The sequence below is a fragment of the Lethenteron reissneri genome, chromosome 1 (genome assembly GCF_015708825.2).
Source record: "Lethenteron reissneri isolate LAM-NWPU_2019-01 chromosome 1, ASM1570882v1, whole genome shotgun sequence".
Classification (NCBI taxonomy): Eukaryota; Metazoa; Chordata; class Hyperoartia; order Petromyzontiformes; family Petromyzontidae; genus Lethenteron; species Lethenteron reissneri.
Genome location: NC_083779.1, coordinates 5,260,062 through 5,277,276, shown reverse-complemented (window position 1 = coordinate 5,277,276; position 17,215 = coordinate 5,260,062). Strand labels below are relative to the sequence as shown.

Here is a 17,215-nt window from a genome sequence, read left to right as displayed (position 1 = left end):
TCTCTGGTGTGTGTGTGTGTGTGCTTTACACTCTGGTTCTTTCGGTAAAGTCACGTAGATAGAAAAAATAATAAAAGAAAACACGACGTTTCGGTCGCAACACAAGCGTCCGTCTTCAGGTGAGAAAATCATCTGCTGTTGTGGCTTTATATAGACACGGGAGAGGGGGGGGGGGGGTTTGTAGAGTCGTGGCTGTCGGGAGTTTACGGGGGAGAGGGGGGAGGGTTTGTGGCGTGCAGGGAAGAGTGGGGCTGGAGAAATCGGCAGGTAAAGGAGCTCCAATTAGCACAACAAGTTTTGTCCAACCAGAGAGGATGGCTTCCTGCAGTCGCGAAAGCTTCAAATCAAGACGATGTGCTTTGCGGCGTGCTCTTTTCCTGGCCATCAACTCTCTTTGCTCGACCTCAAAATGCTGAGTTCCATTGTTTATTTTGTCCCTCCATGATGGTCTATCAAGAGCATAGATTTCCCGGTTGTTTGAATCTACGCGACTTCGCTTGAGGTGCATTTTAAGGTTGTCACGGAAACTCTTCCACAGTATTAATCAGGGTGCCCACTGGGCTTGAACCGTGAACCTCTGCAATTAGCGTTGAGGGTCAGACACCCGCCCCTAAAAAGATGCTGCACAGCAACCGCGAGCGGGAATGGATTCCACTGTCATTACAGACACAACTCGAAAGACACCATCCACAGACTATGTAATTAATTTATTTCCAAATAATTCGATAAACATTTATACAGATCATTCATAGTATTAACGTTAAATAGGACGCGACACAATAACTAGTAATCCTCTTTAATTTCCCAGACACACGTATGTGCTTGCAAAAAAAAACGGTGGAAAAAAAGTTTGGTCTTAAATTTTTTGGTGGTGGGGGGGGAGAATGGGGGGGTGGGGGGCGATGACCAGGAAATTGGTACCATGAGCAGCCACGGGGAAATCGGAGACATCCGTCCTCTGGAACGCTGCGGCAGAGGTCGCAAACGGGTTTTGATTCCTTACCCGTACCCGGCCGCACCAGGGTCGTAAACGGGTACCCGTACCCGGCCGTACCCGTACCCTACCCGTACCCGGCCGGGTATCGGGTAGGGTACGGGTATCGGGTACCCGGTTGCGACCTCTGCGCTGCAGTTCGAGCAACTTTGGTGAAGCGCCGGGAGGCGTTAAGATTCTCTTCAAGGGGGCCACCCAGGGTCATCTGCACCCAGAGTCGGGTGCAGATGACCGCCGGTGGGATGGGTGGACAATTGACCAGGCTCGACTCGATCCTGGTTATAACTTAGTCCCTCAACCTCACACCCCCAGACCACAGAGATAAAGTCTGGTCACGCAAGACGCCCAGGGGCCCAATCGGTAGAATTTCCGACGAACTTTACACCGGAGTAATGTTGAACGCGTCACGTGAAGGGGCGTTTCACGCGGACCCGGTCCCACTCTTGTTGAGATTCACATTTGCAATCAGGATACTTGGTTTTGTTCAACTCATCGGCCTCCAATACAAGGAATGAAATGGGCACAATCCCCCCCGCCCAACCCCCCGTCCCATCCTAATCCCTCTCTTCAGAGCCTGGCACAATCAACAGCTATGCCGCTGGTTCGATGGGACTGAAAAATGCTTGCAAGCGTTCCTTACGACTGAACCAGCTTGCCCCGTAGATTTTTTTTTTTACTTGAGAATTTGATTCACTTTCGTGTTATTCTCTAAAACAATGTGTTCCGTGCGGTTTCAGACTTGAATCGACTCAAGACATGGGCGCATTGGTGGGTAAAAGTTACTTGGGTTGCATGTGAAGTACAAGGAAGGTGCACTTGGGGTGTGCGTCATCACAACACAAAGCACGCACTAGAGATTTCGGGGTGGGACAATCCCATAAATCCGTCGCGACACCCAATTCAGCGAAGCGACTCGGCTGACATTTACAGCTGCCTCTAGTGGGACGCAGATCCAATAATCACACGATCCAAAATACGACATCCATTCTGCCACGCGTGATCCGTAGATGCCCATGTGTCCTCGTGAACCTTAGTGCTCGATACTAACCGAGGCACGAATAACGTTGCTGCCACCCCCACTAACACGGTTAGTTAAACGACGACGACCGTGCATGCATACGTTATTACAGCAGCAGCAGCAGGAAGCAGATGATTATTATTGCCTTAGAGGTTGGCTTCTGGAATAATCACTTTTCGGAGCCACACATGGAGCCACATAAGCCAGAGAGCCAGAATTGTACGATCTCCGCATTCTGCTCTAGAGTCCAGGGATTCATTTTGGCCGCATCTGCCCCCAAGTCGAAGACCCCGGAAAATATTTCCACACCCGGCACACCACATCCAGTACACACCTTCGGCTGCGGATTGTGGCGAATACCAAGTCAAGCGCCACCTCCTCCGGTCTTACCAGCGGACCCAGGAAATAGTGAAATATTCAGTTCTGGGCGGTGTCCCACCGCGTCGTTACAGCCGAGGTTAACAATAAAAGGTAATTATCATTATCGTCGTATTATTCAAGGAATTTATCGCAAGACAAGAACCAACTGACAAACGATTGTGAAGCGGCGAAGTTAAAGAACACGCGCTGGAACCTCGACAACCCCACTCCACAACGACCCACGTGCCGAGACTTCCGAAAATGTTCCGAAGCGGGAAGACAAAGAGTTAAAAACCCACCGCGGGGATGATCGCAGTCGTGCTGCTCGGCTCTCCGATGTGCTTTGTCATTCGTCACAATCTTCTTGGTTCTTTCGGTAAAGTCACGTAGAAGGGAAGTAATAAAATAATAAAACATAAAATAATTCTCACGACGTTTCCGCCACAACGCAAGCAACCGTCCTCAGGCGAAGACCAGGTCTGTCGAGACGCTGTCGCCTTCGACAGACCTGGTTTGCGTTGTGGCCGAAACGTCGTTTTATTTTTATTATTTTATTACTTCCCTTCTACGTGACTTTACCGAAAGAACCAAGAAGATGAATCCCTGCAGTCACGAAAGCTTTAAATCGAAATTTTATTATGTTTTATTTTTATTATTTTATTATTTCCCTTCCACGTGACTTTACCGAAAGAACCAAGAAGATGAATCCCTGCAGTCACGAAAGCTTTAAATCGAAATTCGGCACAATGTCCGACGTTTCGCCACCAAGCGCTCCCGTCGGATACCACGCCGAACACCAGAAACACGCACTGCCCAACAACTCGCCCTCCGCTCAAGACAGCGTGGCCGGCAGCAACAGATATTTTGGCCATTGCTGGTACCTGCAGACGGATGCCATGGGGGGGGGCCCCCGAGTTTACCTCGATACGACGGACAGGGCAAGGAGAATCAGGGGTGGGGTGGGGTGTGGCGGGAGGGTGTCAGGTGCTTGGTGGAGGGTGCGGAGGGTTTGGGGGGGGATGGTACCGAAGGCAAGGGTTTACCCCCTCGTGGAGGGGCCGCAGGGCGATTGTGGAGCAGTCGAGGAGGTTCGTATGGGGAGCGTTGAGGTGCCGCCACCTAGCTCCTGGCTGCCACGATGATGGAGACGATGATGCTTCCCAGCGCGATTGTGGCCGCTCCGAAAACCCACTTCCAGGGGAGGCCCTACACGCACGGCGCCACGGGTGAGCGCGCACGTACACACGTACGCACGTACGCACGTACACACGTACACACGCATGGCGCCACAGGTGAGCACGCACATACACACGTACACATGTACACACGCACGGCGCCACGACGACGCAGGTGAGCACGCATGTACACACGTACGTACACACGTACGCACGTACCCACGCACGTACACACGTACATACACACGTACGTACACACGCACGTACACACGCACGTACACACGCGGACAAATACGAGAGAGACAAAGCACCCCCACATAGCCGACACCGGCTGTTGGGGAAAGTGCCGTGCGCGAGCGTCCATGAAGGCCGGCACTGTGCCACATGTTGGGAGTGGGTGGCCAGCGCCACGCCTGGCCGCCTTTGTCTCCCAAACGCTGATGTTGACACACAGCACCAGGTGGTCATTTAACAAGGGGGGGGTGGGCACGAGCTTTATTCCCACTCGCGGCCAACAAATATCGGTTTCTGAGCCTCCCTTAAGCCAACTCGGCCTCAAATGAGTACCTGGTGCGGTGTGTAAACATCGCCGGGCATGGTGCTGGCCACCAAACCCCCTCGCGTGTACCGCTAACGGCACTTGCCCCAACAGTCTGTTCAGGCTATACGGTGGATCTTTGTCTTCGTGCAAGTCTCGCTAAGTTTCACCCTCCCATCCCCCCTATCACCTGCGTTGCCGTGGCGACTGCAGGTAACGGGCTGCTCAAGAAGCAGGTGCTCAGGGAGGGGAAGGGAGACGAGTCGCGGCCGCGACGGCGACAGGAAATCACGATGCGGGTGAAGAGCATGCTGGGAGACGGCACAGTGGTGGATGATTGTTTTACGAGCGTGCGCGGGTGCTCACCCAGGAGCCCGGCTTCCCGCGCTCCGCATCGTCGGCAGGCACGGCCATGTTGCCCAGCATCTTCTTGTACAGCGTCTTTTCTTCGGCCTGCTGCTCGCTGCGCTGCCTCCTGAGCTTGTGCAGCTCTGCCTGGATCGTCTGTCGCGAGGATCACGCAACGGCAGCGGTGGTGAGACGCCAGAGGGGCGCGTGTCCCAGCTCTTCGCGGTCGTGGCTGGGAATCTATTTTTACAACTATAAATTAAAGTCGTACTCTTTGGTTCTTTCGGGAAAGTCACATAGGTAAAAATAAATAATACAAGTAATAGAAATAATAACGACGTTTCGGAAGCAACACAAGTCTCCGTCATCAGGTGGGACCGTCACAGCCAGATTTACTGTATCAAGTGAGGCAAAATTCCAAGAGACAAGCTCTTAAATACAAGTTAAGGTGGGGGGGGGGGGAGGGGCTTATCTGAATCTGGTAGCCAATGGTTAATGCCGTGCGTGAGTTCAACGAAAAATGCCGCGCGCAGTCTGCTCCACAGTGGACGATGCGAGAGATCCCGAGACGCCTCATTACATAGAGGGATCAATAAGTGCTCTATTGTGAGCGAGCAGAGATTCCTGCTTGTCACTGGTCTTCCACGAGGATGGTGCAGAGTCTGCGTGGGAGGTGAGGAACGCGGATGTGATGCGAGTGACGTCGCGTTTCTCCGCAGGCACCTTGTTCGACGGCTCAAGCTTGAGGGCCCTCCTGAGCGTGTCTGCGGCCTGCGAGAACTCCCCTTGCAGTGCCAAAACCTGTCCATTGTGACACACGGAGTGGGGATGGGGCAGAGGTCGCAAACGGGTTATTATTCCTTACCCGTACCCGGCCGCACCAGGGTCGCAAACGGGTACCCGTACCCGGCCGTACCCGTATCCTACCCGTACCCGGCCGGGTACCCGTACCCGGCCGGTATCGGGTACCTGATTGCGACCTCTGGGATGAAGCCATGTTGCAGGCGCGGGTGGGTTGATTCTAGGAACTTGAATTGTGAGAAGAGACAAGACGTTGGGAAATAAGTGACAAACGGTTACTCACCAGTGGCTCACGGCCTACCCGTACCCAGCCGCACCAGGGTCGCAAATGGGTAGCCGGGTATTGGGTAGGGTACGGGTATCGGGTACCCGGTTGCGACCTCTGGGATGGTGGGGGGGGCACGGGTAAGTGTTGGCCACAGAGGCACTCCCACCCAGGCTGGGGAGCGAGAGGGTGAGCGATGGATCGGACGGACGGATGGACGAGCGTGCAAAGAATCGAGCGGGAGAGTAAACTAATGGACAATTTAGTGGCTGGTTAAGTGAGCGAGTAGGCAGGGGAGTGAGCCAATGAGAAAGTGAGCAAAAAAAATTAGCGAGCAAGAGAGCGAGCGGTAGGCAAGTAAGCGTTCAGTCTCCCGATTAGCACGGTTGGCTAGGTACAGCGCGAAAGAAGTTCAACGTACATACTGCACATAGACTAACACTACACATAGACTCAACACTGCCCATAGACTAATACTACACATAGACTAATACTACACATAGACTAATACTGCACATAGACTCAACACTACACATAGACTAACACTACACATAGACTAATACTACACATAGACTAATACTGCACATAGACTCAACACTACACATAGACTAACACTACACATAGACTAACACTACACATAGACTAATACTACACATAGACTAACACTACACATAGACTAACACTACACATAGACTAATACTACACATAGACTAATACTACACAGACTAATACTGCACATAGACTCAACACTACACATAGACTAACACTACACATAGACTAACACTACACATAGACTAATACTACACATAGACTAATACTACACATAGACTAACACTACACATAGACTAACACTACCCATACTAAACACTGCCCATAGTATCAACACTGTACCTCCGAGTAGCACGGTTGGCTAGGTACGGCGTGAAAGAAGTTCAACGTACATACATACGAGAGCGTCAGGCGAGCGAGCAAATGAACGAGCAAATGAGCGAGCATCACGGGGGCAGGCGGGAGGGCGATCGGTGGGGCGAGCCTGTCCCGTCAACCCCCCCACATCCCCCCCCACTACCCCCTCCCCCCCCACTCCCCACCCACCTTGCCCTTGCGGAAGAGCGCCTTGACGCTGTCGGGCTGCAGGGCGAGCGCCGCCTCGCACGACCTCAGCGCCGCGTCGCGCTGGTCCAGGCGCAGCTGCGCGGCCGCCACGTTGTTGAGGCACTTGAGCTTGACGTCGAGCAGCGGGGAGCGGTCCTCGTCTTCGCTACTCGCCACTGCCGCATCAACGAGCGGTGGGGCGACGGCGGCGGCGAAGGGATTGTGGGTAGAGAAACGAGCGGCCGTTACGCGTCGGTCACGTTTGCGTGCACGGCCACCGAGCGGTGCAATTTAGGTATGCTCAACGCTACGTTGAAGATCGATAATGGATGGATCATGCTGATGATGATGGTTATAGAATGGATGATGATGGTCATTAAAATATGGATGATGATGATGATGGTTAGAGGATGGATGATGATTATGACGATGGATCGACGGATGATGATCATGGATGAATGACGGAATAATAAACGGATGAAGCCAACGACAATGCCGATGGATGATGATGATTATTGACGACGGAAAAACCGGCGATGAAATCGACGCTCTTTATCAAGATCCCATTTTTCTTGGTTCGTTCTTTACCGAAATAACTAAGAATCTGAATCCCTGCAGTCACGAAAGCTTTAAATCAAAATTTAGGATCCCATTTGTTTACCCAAGAAAGCCTCATCGAGTATCACAACTTTTTCAGCAAGGCCCTGCCAAGTTTTCACAGTAGGCGACGGTGAGGGGGGCGGGTGGGTGGGAGAACGGCGATCGCTCTTAGCATATCCCAACCAAATAATAACCGATGACGGATGACGACGCTAGCGTACGGTGACAAGAGTGTGGCGGCTGCGGTGCTTCACCGGAGCTCTCCGTGTCGGCGATCTTGATGGCGCGGTCGTACGAGGCGATGGCGTGCGTGTAGTCGCCGCGCTGGAAGTAGTGGTTGCCGCGCTCGCGCTTGCGGTGAGCGAGGGCGGCGCGGTCGTCGACGGGGAGGGAGCCCGCGTCCAGCGCGTCGCTCACCGCCACCAGCTCCGCCTCCATCACCAGCGTGGCGCCGCCCGGTACCGCCGGCACCCCGAGGCTGTGCGCACAGGTGCCCACAGTGGCATTGTTCGTCGTCGTCGTCAACACCGCGTGGAAATACTCGGCACAGTAGAACCCCTCTTAACGACCACCCGTTAACGACTAATCGCTTAACGACGGGCCTCCATAGAGCCCAATGTGTTGTGTATAGTGCAGTGTATAATAGTGCAGTGTATAGTAGTGCAGTGTATAGTAGTGTATAGTATAGTAGTGTATAGTAGTGCAGTGAATAGTAGTGGTGTATAGTAGTGTAGTGAATAGTAGTGCAGTGTATAGTAGTGCAGTGTATAGTAGTGTAGTGAATAGTAGTGGTGTATAGTGTATTGTAGTGTAGTGCATAGTAGTGCAGTGTATAGTGTAGTGTATAGTGTAGTGTATCGTAGTGTATAGTGTAGTGTATAGTGTAGTGTATCGTAGTGTAGTGTATAGTAGTGTATAGTCGTGTAGTGTATAGTAGTGTAGTGTATAGTAGTGTATAGTAGTGTATAGTATAGTAGTGCAGTGTATCGTAGTGTATAGTAGTGTATAGTATAGTAGTGCAGTGTATCGTAGTGCAGTGTATAGTAGTGCAGTGTATCGTAGTGCAGTGTATAGTAGTGCAGTGTATAGTAGTGCAGTGTATAGTATAGTAGTGCAGTGTATAGCAGAACCCCTCTTAACGACAACCCCTGTTTAACGACTAATGGCTTAAAGATGGGCCTCCATAAAGCCCAATGTGTTCACTTACCGACAATTCCTCCATTCAAGATGGCTTAAAGACGACCACGTGACCACCAATTTCGGCCAATCGGCGAGCTCCAAAGTGGTCTGACCAGGCCTCGGCCAATGAGCGACGTCCATTCATGAGCGTTGGGGCATTCTTTACATTCAGTGTCTACCAGTCATCTTTTTTGCCGAAGGTAAGATTTTTGTTGTAGGTACAGTAAATATGAATTAATGCATTAACCATGTATCTTTTAATATTGTGTGTTATAATGTTGGTAGTATCTTTATGTATTAATATCCATTGTTACAAAATATGAGAAAGTATTTTTTGGGTGAAAAAGGTTAACTTGCGATGCTATCGGAATAAATTCATCCTTTAACATGCATTTCCTATACTCGCTTTACGACCAAATCACTTAATGAACCGTTTCGTGGAACCAATTACTGTCATTAAGAGGGGTTCCACTGTAATTGGATGGCAACATCATCCTCAAATACAGAGAGGACGGCAGAGCTCGGGAAATTGTTAGCGGAAATTGGTAACTCGTGAGCGAGTACTGTGCGCGGGACAAGTTCCCTTGGCATCTTCGTCATCCATTCGTCCATCATCATCATCGGCGTCATTATCCGACATCGTCAGAGCACGCCGCACCATGATTTTTTATTTTTTAAACGTCCTCAATCAAGACTTGTGTCAGACGGCACTTTGCCCGTCAGATCTCTACCCACAACTCCCTGCACTCTCTTAGAGCAGTGCGACCCTCCGTGTTCGACAACAACCCACAGAAGCGGATTTCACAGAGCTACCTCCGAGTTCCCATCCAGTGACCTGCGGTTCACACAGTAGGGACGACATACTTTCCCCACCTGTTCTACGACCGAGAGTAATTGTTCGTCGCGCAAGTCAAACCGAATTTTTTTTTTTATTCTCAAACCTGTAGCCAAATTAAGAGCTGAGCAAAATTAATGTCATTGGTGACCTGGGCGTGAGATCATCCACTGACTGTATGTATGCAGAACTTCTTTCGCGCCGTACATAGGGCAAGCGTGCTACACTTGAGACCCCAGTTTTAAATCGCAGGTGGCTGTGACCTAGACTCGAACCCCGGATCTCAGCGGTACCGACTCAGCGCTCTTAGCGACAGAGCTGAGAGGTTGCAGGAGCAGCTGGTGCAGAGGTCGCAAACGGGTTTTGATTCCTTACCCGTACCCGTACCCGGCCGCACCAGGGTCGCAAACGGGTACCCTACCCGATACCCGGCTACCCGATACCCGGCCACCCGTACCCGGCCGGGTATCGGGTAGGGTACGGGTATCGGGTACCCGATTGCGACCTCTGGGATGAAGCCATGTTGCAGGCGCAGGTGGGTTGATTCTAGGAACTTGAATTGTGAGAAGAGACAAGACGTTGGGAAATGAGTGACAAACGGTGACTCACCAGTCACTCACGGCCTACCCGTACCCGTACCCGGCCGAACCAGGGTCGCAAACGGGTACCCGTACCTGGCCGGGTACGGGTAGCCGGGTATCGGGTAGGGTACGGGTATCGGGTACCCGGTTGCGACCTCTGGGCTGCTGGCACAGAGCTGTGGCTTGCCCCCCAATGCCCCCCCCCCCCCTCACCCAACACCAAGCCGCTCACCTGCCCAGTGCTCCATAGGCGTACTTGGCATCCGTCGTGATCTCGGCGACTTCCCCCAAGGCCATCAGCTCCGCACAAAGATCCAAGGCCTAAGCACAGACACACACACCCACCAAAGACAAAGACCAACAGGGATCAAAATGAGCCAACAGAAACCGTCAAAGAGTCTAAGGAACCGTCAGGGATCATCACGGACTATTCGAGACCATGTATGCATGCATGTTGAACTTCTTTCGCTCCGTACGTAGCCAACTGCGGCGCTAATCGAAAGTCCATCAGGGACCATTAAGGCCAACGAGAATCATACAGAGCCCACGAGCCATCAGGAATGATCAGAGACCATCAAATTTCATCAGGGAACCAGGTAGGGTTGGGTAGGGGTGGACGCCCTCACCTGGATGACGTCTCCATCTCCGATGGTGAAGCGCAGCGCCTCCTGCTCATCCACCACTGTGCCGTCTCCCAGCATGCTCTTCACCCGCATCGTGACTTCCTGTCGCCGCCGCGGCCGCGACTCGTCTCCCTGCCCCTCCCTGAGCACCTTCTTCTTGAGCAGCCCGTTACCTGCAGTCGCCATGGCAACGCAGGTGATAGAGGGGACGGGAGGGTGAAACTTAGCGAGACTTGCACGAAGACAAAGATCCACCGTATAGCCTGAACAGACTGTTGGGGCAACTGCTGTTAGCGAGTAGCACCTATGAAGGGTGGCACAGCTACACAAAGGGGTGGGTGGCCAGCACCACGGCCTTCATCTCCCCAGTACTCACCTTTTATACGCACTGCCCAAAGTACTTATTTAAGTCCGAGTCGAGCTAGGGGAGGCCCAGGAAGTTGGCCACGAGCGGGAATACGAACTCGGCTTTGCCGAAATAGAAGCGCAGTGTGCCAACCGCTGCACGACCGCTCTTCCAAAAGGTTAACGCGGACACAAAAAATCAGACAAAGATCCCCCGTATAGCCTGTAACAGACTGTTGGGGCAAGTTGTGTTTAAGCGAGCACCCATGGAGGCCAGAACGGTACACGAGGGGGTCGGTGACCAGCACCACGCCCAGCTGCCTTCGTCTCCCTAGTGGCAATGTTTACACATCGCACCAGGTACTCATTTGAGACCGAGTCGACCTAAGGGAGGCCCAGGACCGGTTCAAAATATTGTCACTGGTGTTGGCCGTGAGTGGGAATCGAACTCGGGCCGCTAGGTTCGTAGGGCAGCGCGCTAACCGCTGCACCACCGTTCCCCACCCACGCACACACATGCCAGCTCGGCACTCCGACTCCCACACCACCCGGCCGTCCCCTTGCTCTCCACATGCTCGAGTGAGAGCAGTCATCCCACGTAACAGCGCTACTGCCTCGGCTTAGCAGTAACCGGCCCTCCCCCCGCCCCACCCTGACCTTTATTTTAGCCGGGTCTGTCCGTGTCAACCAGCCAGAAAATCATTCTGTGCACCGCGCACACAACATCCGGGACATCTCTCGCTACGTGTCACGTGCTGCCCACGCCAGTCCAACAGAGGAACCAGGAAAGACATTCGGCGAGAACTCGAGCCCCCCGAAACCCACCCAACACGTCCATGCACTGGTCAAGTGCGGCGGTGGCGGCGGTGGAGTCTGTGTTTCCTGCGGGATCCGGTCTGGGCCCTGGGACTTGGCCGGAATCTCCAGCTTTACCATCTCCGTCTTCGTGGGATGGCGGCGTTTCTCTGCCGCTAGCCTGGGTCACACACACACACGCACGTGGACATAGGTTCGTACATTACGCATTCATAATGGATATAGGTTCACATGTAGACAAATATCCCCACCAGAGCCTTTAACATTCAGGGCAAGTGATAATATTGAGTAGCTGTGGGGGAAGTGTGGCTAGCATCACATCCGCCTGCCTTTGTCTCCCCAGTAGTGATGTTCACACACGGCACAGGATGGGCTCAGGCATCACTTGCCGCTGGTGTTGGCCTTGGCCAGGAATAAAACTCACGTCACTGGGTTCATAATCGCGGTGCCACAACCGCTACAGTACCGCCCCCTGTAAGTCCGCGCGAACACATGCACACAGCACACATTCATTTATAAGCAGATAAGAATGTGCACATTCACACAGCAGTAACAGCCATTTGCCATTGAGGCGATGCAGACCCTGGTCCTATAGGTTGACTGAGATCACTGGCAGATGCACCACCTTTGCTCCCTACTGTGCCAACTTGCTGCGTTTTAACTGCCGAGCGCTCCGCTCGTTGTTTTGAGTGTCGCTCCTCTACCCTCCGCTGTTGTTGGGGAGCGACCGCCTCCAACTGCCCAATAGCGACTGTCAAAAGCCTCCTCCATAGAAGCTGATCTTGACATCATCGGTACCGGTCTTTGGCAAGTCCAATCAGCTCCACATCCTCCTGTACTAAATCAGCCCCTATCTTCTCTAACCTGTGCCATGCCCGTTTAGCCCCCTCTACCCGGCCTGACATGGCAACTCAGATGATTGGGTGAAGATAAGACACGCGTTCGATCTAGAAGAACTCACCAACGGCTTCGTGTCTTCGAGAGGGGGCATTCCTGCATCGTCGTCGTCATCATCGTCATCCTCCAACTCCACTCCTCGGTCGTCAGTGGGCTGAACCACCTCATCGCTGGGGTCGCGCCGTTCCTCCTCTCCCCCCGCGCATTCTACCGACTTGGACCCTTCCTGCTCCTTCTCCTCCCGACGGCCCGTGTCCTCTGCGGACGCCTGTTGCTCATCCAGGTCGAGCACATCGTGGGCGGAGACGTGGAGGAATTTCTCCTCCTCCGACGACGACGATGGTGACGATGGTGGCGATGATGACGGAGGTGATGGTGGGGACACGGTACCCTCCATTTGCTGGTTTTATCACCTGCACACGCACGCAGACGGTGGTGTAGAGAAGCTGTGGGAATCCAATATTGGAGATGGTTTTTTTCTCTTCGCAGGTGGCCGGGTGGCTCCAACCGGTTTGCTAAACTATTTTTTGGACGGAAAAAAAAGAATCGAAAAACACATTGGTTTTGATGGTTAAATAAACCCAACAGAAAATCCGTATGAGTCAACAGAAATCAATCCATATTATCATCATATTCACAGTCAAAGATGCTCATCTCCCGTGTACCGTACAGCCCTGCAGAGCCAGTGGTGGGAATTCCACAATCCTATGGCGGCGGTGCGAGGGGGAGGGAGGCGTTCCCGTCGCACAACCACCGATGAGGCACATTCATTGACAAGACGCACGCCGTCAACGGCAAAGCACGACGCATTGAAAGCGTGCGGTGGGCATCGTCGAATCATCTCCATTTTGGTGGAACAAAGCCTGCCGTTCTACACATCGTTGTGGGGAAAGGGTAAAAACCTATTACTATATTTTGCCACTGGTAAAGGAGGTCTCATAGTGTAAATGCTTACCCCGAGCTCTCAATACTCTGATAGTGCGCTGTCTTTGAGTTGTACGCCTTTTGGCGTCATCTGGTCCAACACCAATGGAGCTCTAAGAAAAGCTGTCTCGGGTGTGGACCAATCAACTTCAAGGACAGTGCATATCATTATCATCATCAGAGTTGTTTCTTTTTGCTTGCATTTTGACTGCTTGTGTTGTGGTTATTGCAAACATGATGCCTTGTATAAAGGTGTCAGTTTTTGTACCAGTTGAAAGGGTAAAAACCTATTACTATATTTTGCACTGGTAAAGGAGGTCTCATAGTATTGACAAAGTTGTTGTGGTTTAGCCTGTAAGTATTCTTTGATCACATGATCGTGAGATCCGAATGTTGACGCTTCTGACCATTTGATAGGCATCTTTTTTTACGAATATTGCTATTTTAGGGTCTGCCTTTTGTTTTTTTTTAATCACGTGATCGTGAATGTTTGCCAATACTTGTTTTTTTGTCATTTCCTATGGATTGATGAGTACGTATATTTGCATGGGTATTGCCGTTGCTATTATTAATTCTTGTTGACAAGAGTTTGATGTGACAGTGAGATTAAAGTTGCTTCGATTAAAAACAGGTTCTGAGTGCTTCTTTCCGACACTCGTGCATCAGTCATAAATGACGGAACTGTATCCTGCGGTGAGATCCGAATCCCGAGACCTGTCATAATTACACATCATTATAGTTCAAGCGAAAATCATTATTGTTCAAGCGAGAATCATTATTGTTCAAGCGAGAATCGTTGACATGATCACAATCACACATACATACCCCTAGACAACGAGAACCCATAACAGAGGTCGCAATCGGGTACCCGATACCCGTACCCTACCCGATACCCATACCCTACCCGATACCCGGCTACCCGTACCCGGCTGGGTACGGGTACCCGTTTGCGACCCTGGTGCGGCCGGGTACGGGTACGGGTAGGCCGTGAGTCACTGGTGAGTAACCGTTTGTCACTCATTTCGGGTAGGTACGGGTAGGGAATGGGTACCCGTACCCGTACTCGGCTGGGTACGGGTACCCATTTGCGACCCTGGTGCGGCCGGGTACGGGTAAGGAAACAAAACCCGTTTGCGACCTCTGGCCCATAATAATCGCACCACGTAATAACTCAAATCACAAACACATCATCACACGTAATAATCACACCCACACACATAAATAATATATTTTTTAAACACATTCTTAATTACACTTTGTATACATTTTTAGGTAATCACACTTAATTACACATTTTTACATATTTAACATAATTAACTTTCATTATTTTACGTTTCATTTAATATTTTTAAACAATATATACAACAAAGCGAGGGGGGGGGCATCACTGAGCGAGGGGGGGGCACCAAGCGAGGGGGGGCACCAAGCGAGGGGGGGGGGTCATCACTGAGGGGGGGGGGCATCACAGAGCGAGGGGGGGCATCACAGAGCGAGGGGGGGCACCAAACGAGGGGGGGCACCAAGAGAGGGGGGGTCATCAAGCGAGGGGGGGGGTCATCACTGAGGGGGGGGGGCATCACAGAGTGAAGGAGGGGGACCTCCGAGTGAGGGGGGGGGGCATCACAGAGTGAGGGGGGGGGGGCATCACAGAGTGAGGGGGCATCACAGAGTGAGGGGGGGGGCCTCCGAGTGAGGGGGGGGGCATCACAGAGCGAGGGGGCATCACAGAGTGAGGGGGGGGCCTCCGAGTGAGGGGGGGGCATCACAGAGTGAGGGGGGGGGCCTCCGAGTGAGGGGGGGGGCATCACAGAGTGAGGGGGGGGGACCTCCGAGTGAGGGGGGGGCATCACAGAGTGAGGGGGGGGACCTCCGAGTGAGGGGGGGGCATCACAGAGTGAGGGGGGGGCCTCCGAGTGAGGGGGGGGGCATCACAAAGTGAGGGGGGGGGACCTCCGAGTGAGGGGGGGTCATCACAGAACGAGGGGGGGGGCCTCCGAGTGAGGGGGGGGGGCCTCCGAGTGAGGGGGGGCATCACAGAGTGAGGGGGGGGGGCTCCGAGTGAGGGGGGGGCATCACAGAGCGAGGGGGGGGGGACCTCCGAGTGAGGGGGGGGGCATCACAGAGTGAGGGGGGGGGGCCTCCGAGTGAGGGGGGGCATCACAGAGTGAGGGGGGGGGACCTCCGAGTGAGGGGGGGGGGCATCACAGAGTGAGGGGGGGGCCTCCGAGTGAGGGGGGGGGCATCACAGAGTGAGGGGGGGGACCTCCGAGTGAGGGGGGGGGCATCACAGAGTGAGGGGGGGGGACCTCCGAGTGAGGGGGGGTCATCACAGAACGAGGGGGGGGGCCTCCGAGTGAGGGGGGGGGACCTCCGAGTGAGGGGGGGCATCACAGAGTGAGGGGGGGGGCCTCCGAGTGAGGGGGGGGCATCACAGAGCGAGGGGGGGGGACCTCCGAGTGAGGGGGGGGCATCACAGAGTGAGGGGGGGGACCTCCGAGTGAGGGGGGGCATCAACAGAGTGAGGGGGGGGACCTCGACAGTGAGGGGGGGGGACCTCCGAGTGAGGGGGGGGCATCACAGAACGAGGGGGGGCCTCCGAGTGAGGGGGGGGACCTCCGAGTGAGGGGGGGGGCATCACAGAGTGAGGGGGGGGGCTCCGAGTGAGGGGGGGGGCCATCACAGAGTGAGGGGGGGGACCTCCGAGTGAGGGGGGGCATCACAGAGTGAGGGGGCATCACAGAGTGAGGGGGGGGACCTCCGAGTGAGGGGGGGGGGCATCACAGAGTGAGGGGGGGGGCCTCCGAGTGAGGGGGGGGGCATCACAGAGTGAAGGGGGGGGACCTCGAGTGAGGGGGGGGGCATCACAGAGGGGGGGGGCCTCCGAGTGAGAGGGGGGGGGCATCACAGAGTGAGGGGGGGGCCTCCGAGTGAGGGGGGGTCATCACAGAACGAGGGGGGGGGCACCAAGCGAGGGGGGGTCATCACAGAACGAGGGGGGGTCACCAAGCGAGGGGGGGGGCATCACAGAGTGAGGGGGGGGTCACACGCGCCTTGCGCGGCCTCCGTCTCTCTCGCTCGAAGATGGCAGCGCGTGGAGGCTCAAAGAGGAGGTGACCGACCGAGGAAGACGAAGAGGAGGAGGAAGATGAGGAGGGGGGGGGGGGCTACCTGGCGCTGCTGTTAGGGGGGCCCCCCCACGCCCGACCCCGTTTCCAGAACTCTCCTCAGTCGGGGACCCCTCCACCACCTCGCCCCGCTCGCCGCGGGTCGCGTCCTTTCGACGTCACCGATCGATTCCTCCACCGCTCGAGAAATCGATGTTCGATCCGCGGTGTCGCGATTCGCTTCGTGTATCGATTCGCCACCCCACCTGCCCCCACTCTACCCCCCCCCCCTTTCGACGTCACCGATCGATTCTTCCTCCACCGCTCGCGTCGTGAATCGATGTTCGATCCGCGGTGTCGTGGATTTCGCTTCGTGTATCGATTCGCCACCCCACCTGCCCCCACTCTACCCCCCCCCCTTTCGACGTCACCGATCGATTCTTCCTCCACCGCTCGCGTCGAGAATCGATGTTCGATCCGCGGTGTCGGGATTCGGCTTCGTGTATCGATTCGCCACCCTGCCCCCACTCTACCCCCCCCCCCCACACGCCTGCCCCTCCCCCCCCGCCTGCCCCAACCCATCTGCCCTCCCCCCACCTTCTATAAGATAATCGATTCTTTGATTTAGATTCCTCAGCGCGCGCGAATCGATACGACGACACGCGCGCGCTTCGAGCGATTTATTTTTTCTGTTCAACGGGATGCCGGTAATTGTCA

At 54.1% G+C, this 17,215-nt stretch overlaps 1 protein-coding gene and 1 long non-coding RNA gene across 2 annotated transcripts in view; both read right to left on the bottom strand.

Annotated features, from left to right (window-relative positions):
- The window catches only part of LOC133361321 (uncharacterized), a 329,555-nt gene that overhangs the window by 23,060 nt on the left and 289,280 nt on the right, over nucleotides 1-17,215 (bottom strand). The gene's annotated exons all lie outside the window — the stretch shown is intronic.
- On the bottom strand, nucleotides 689-16,716 carry FKBP8 (FKBP prolyl isomerase 8). The gene is made up of 10 exons (XM_061565271.1): nucleotides 16,563-16,716; nucleotides 12,535-12,883; nucleotides 11,583-11,733; nucleotides 10,416-10,585; nucleotides 10,022-10,110; nucleotides 7,449-7,672; nucleotides 6,595-6,770; nucleotides 5,157-5,234; nucleotides 4,452-4,589; nucleotides 689-3,578 (listed from the first exon to the last, which is right to left on the bottom strand). Exons 2-10 carry the CDS (start codon nucleotides 12,865-12,867, stop codon nucleotides 3,492-3,494), a joined length of 1,446 nt encoding a protein of 481 aa, XP_061421255.1. The 5' UTR covers nucleotides 12,868-12,883; nucleotides 16,563-16,716; the 3' UTR covers nucleotides 689-3,491.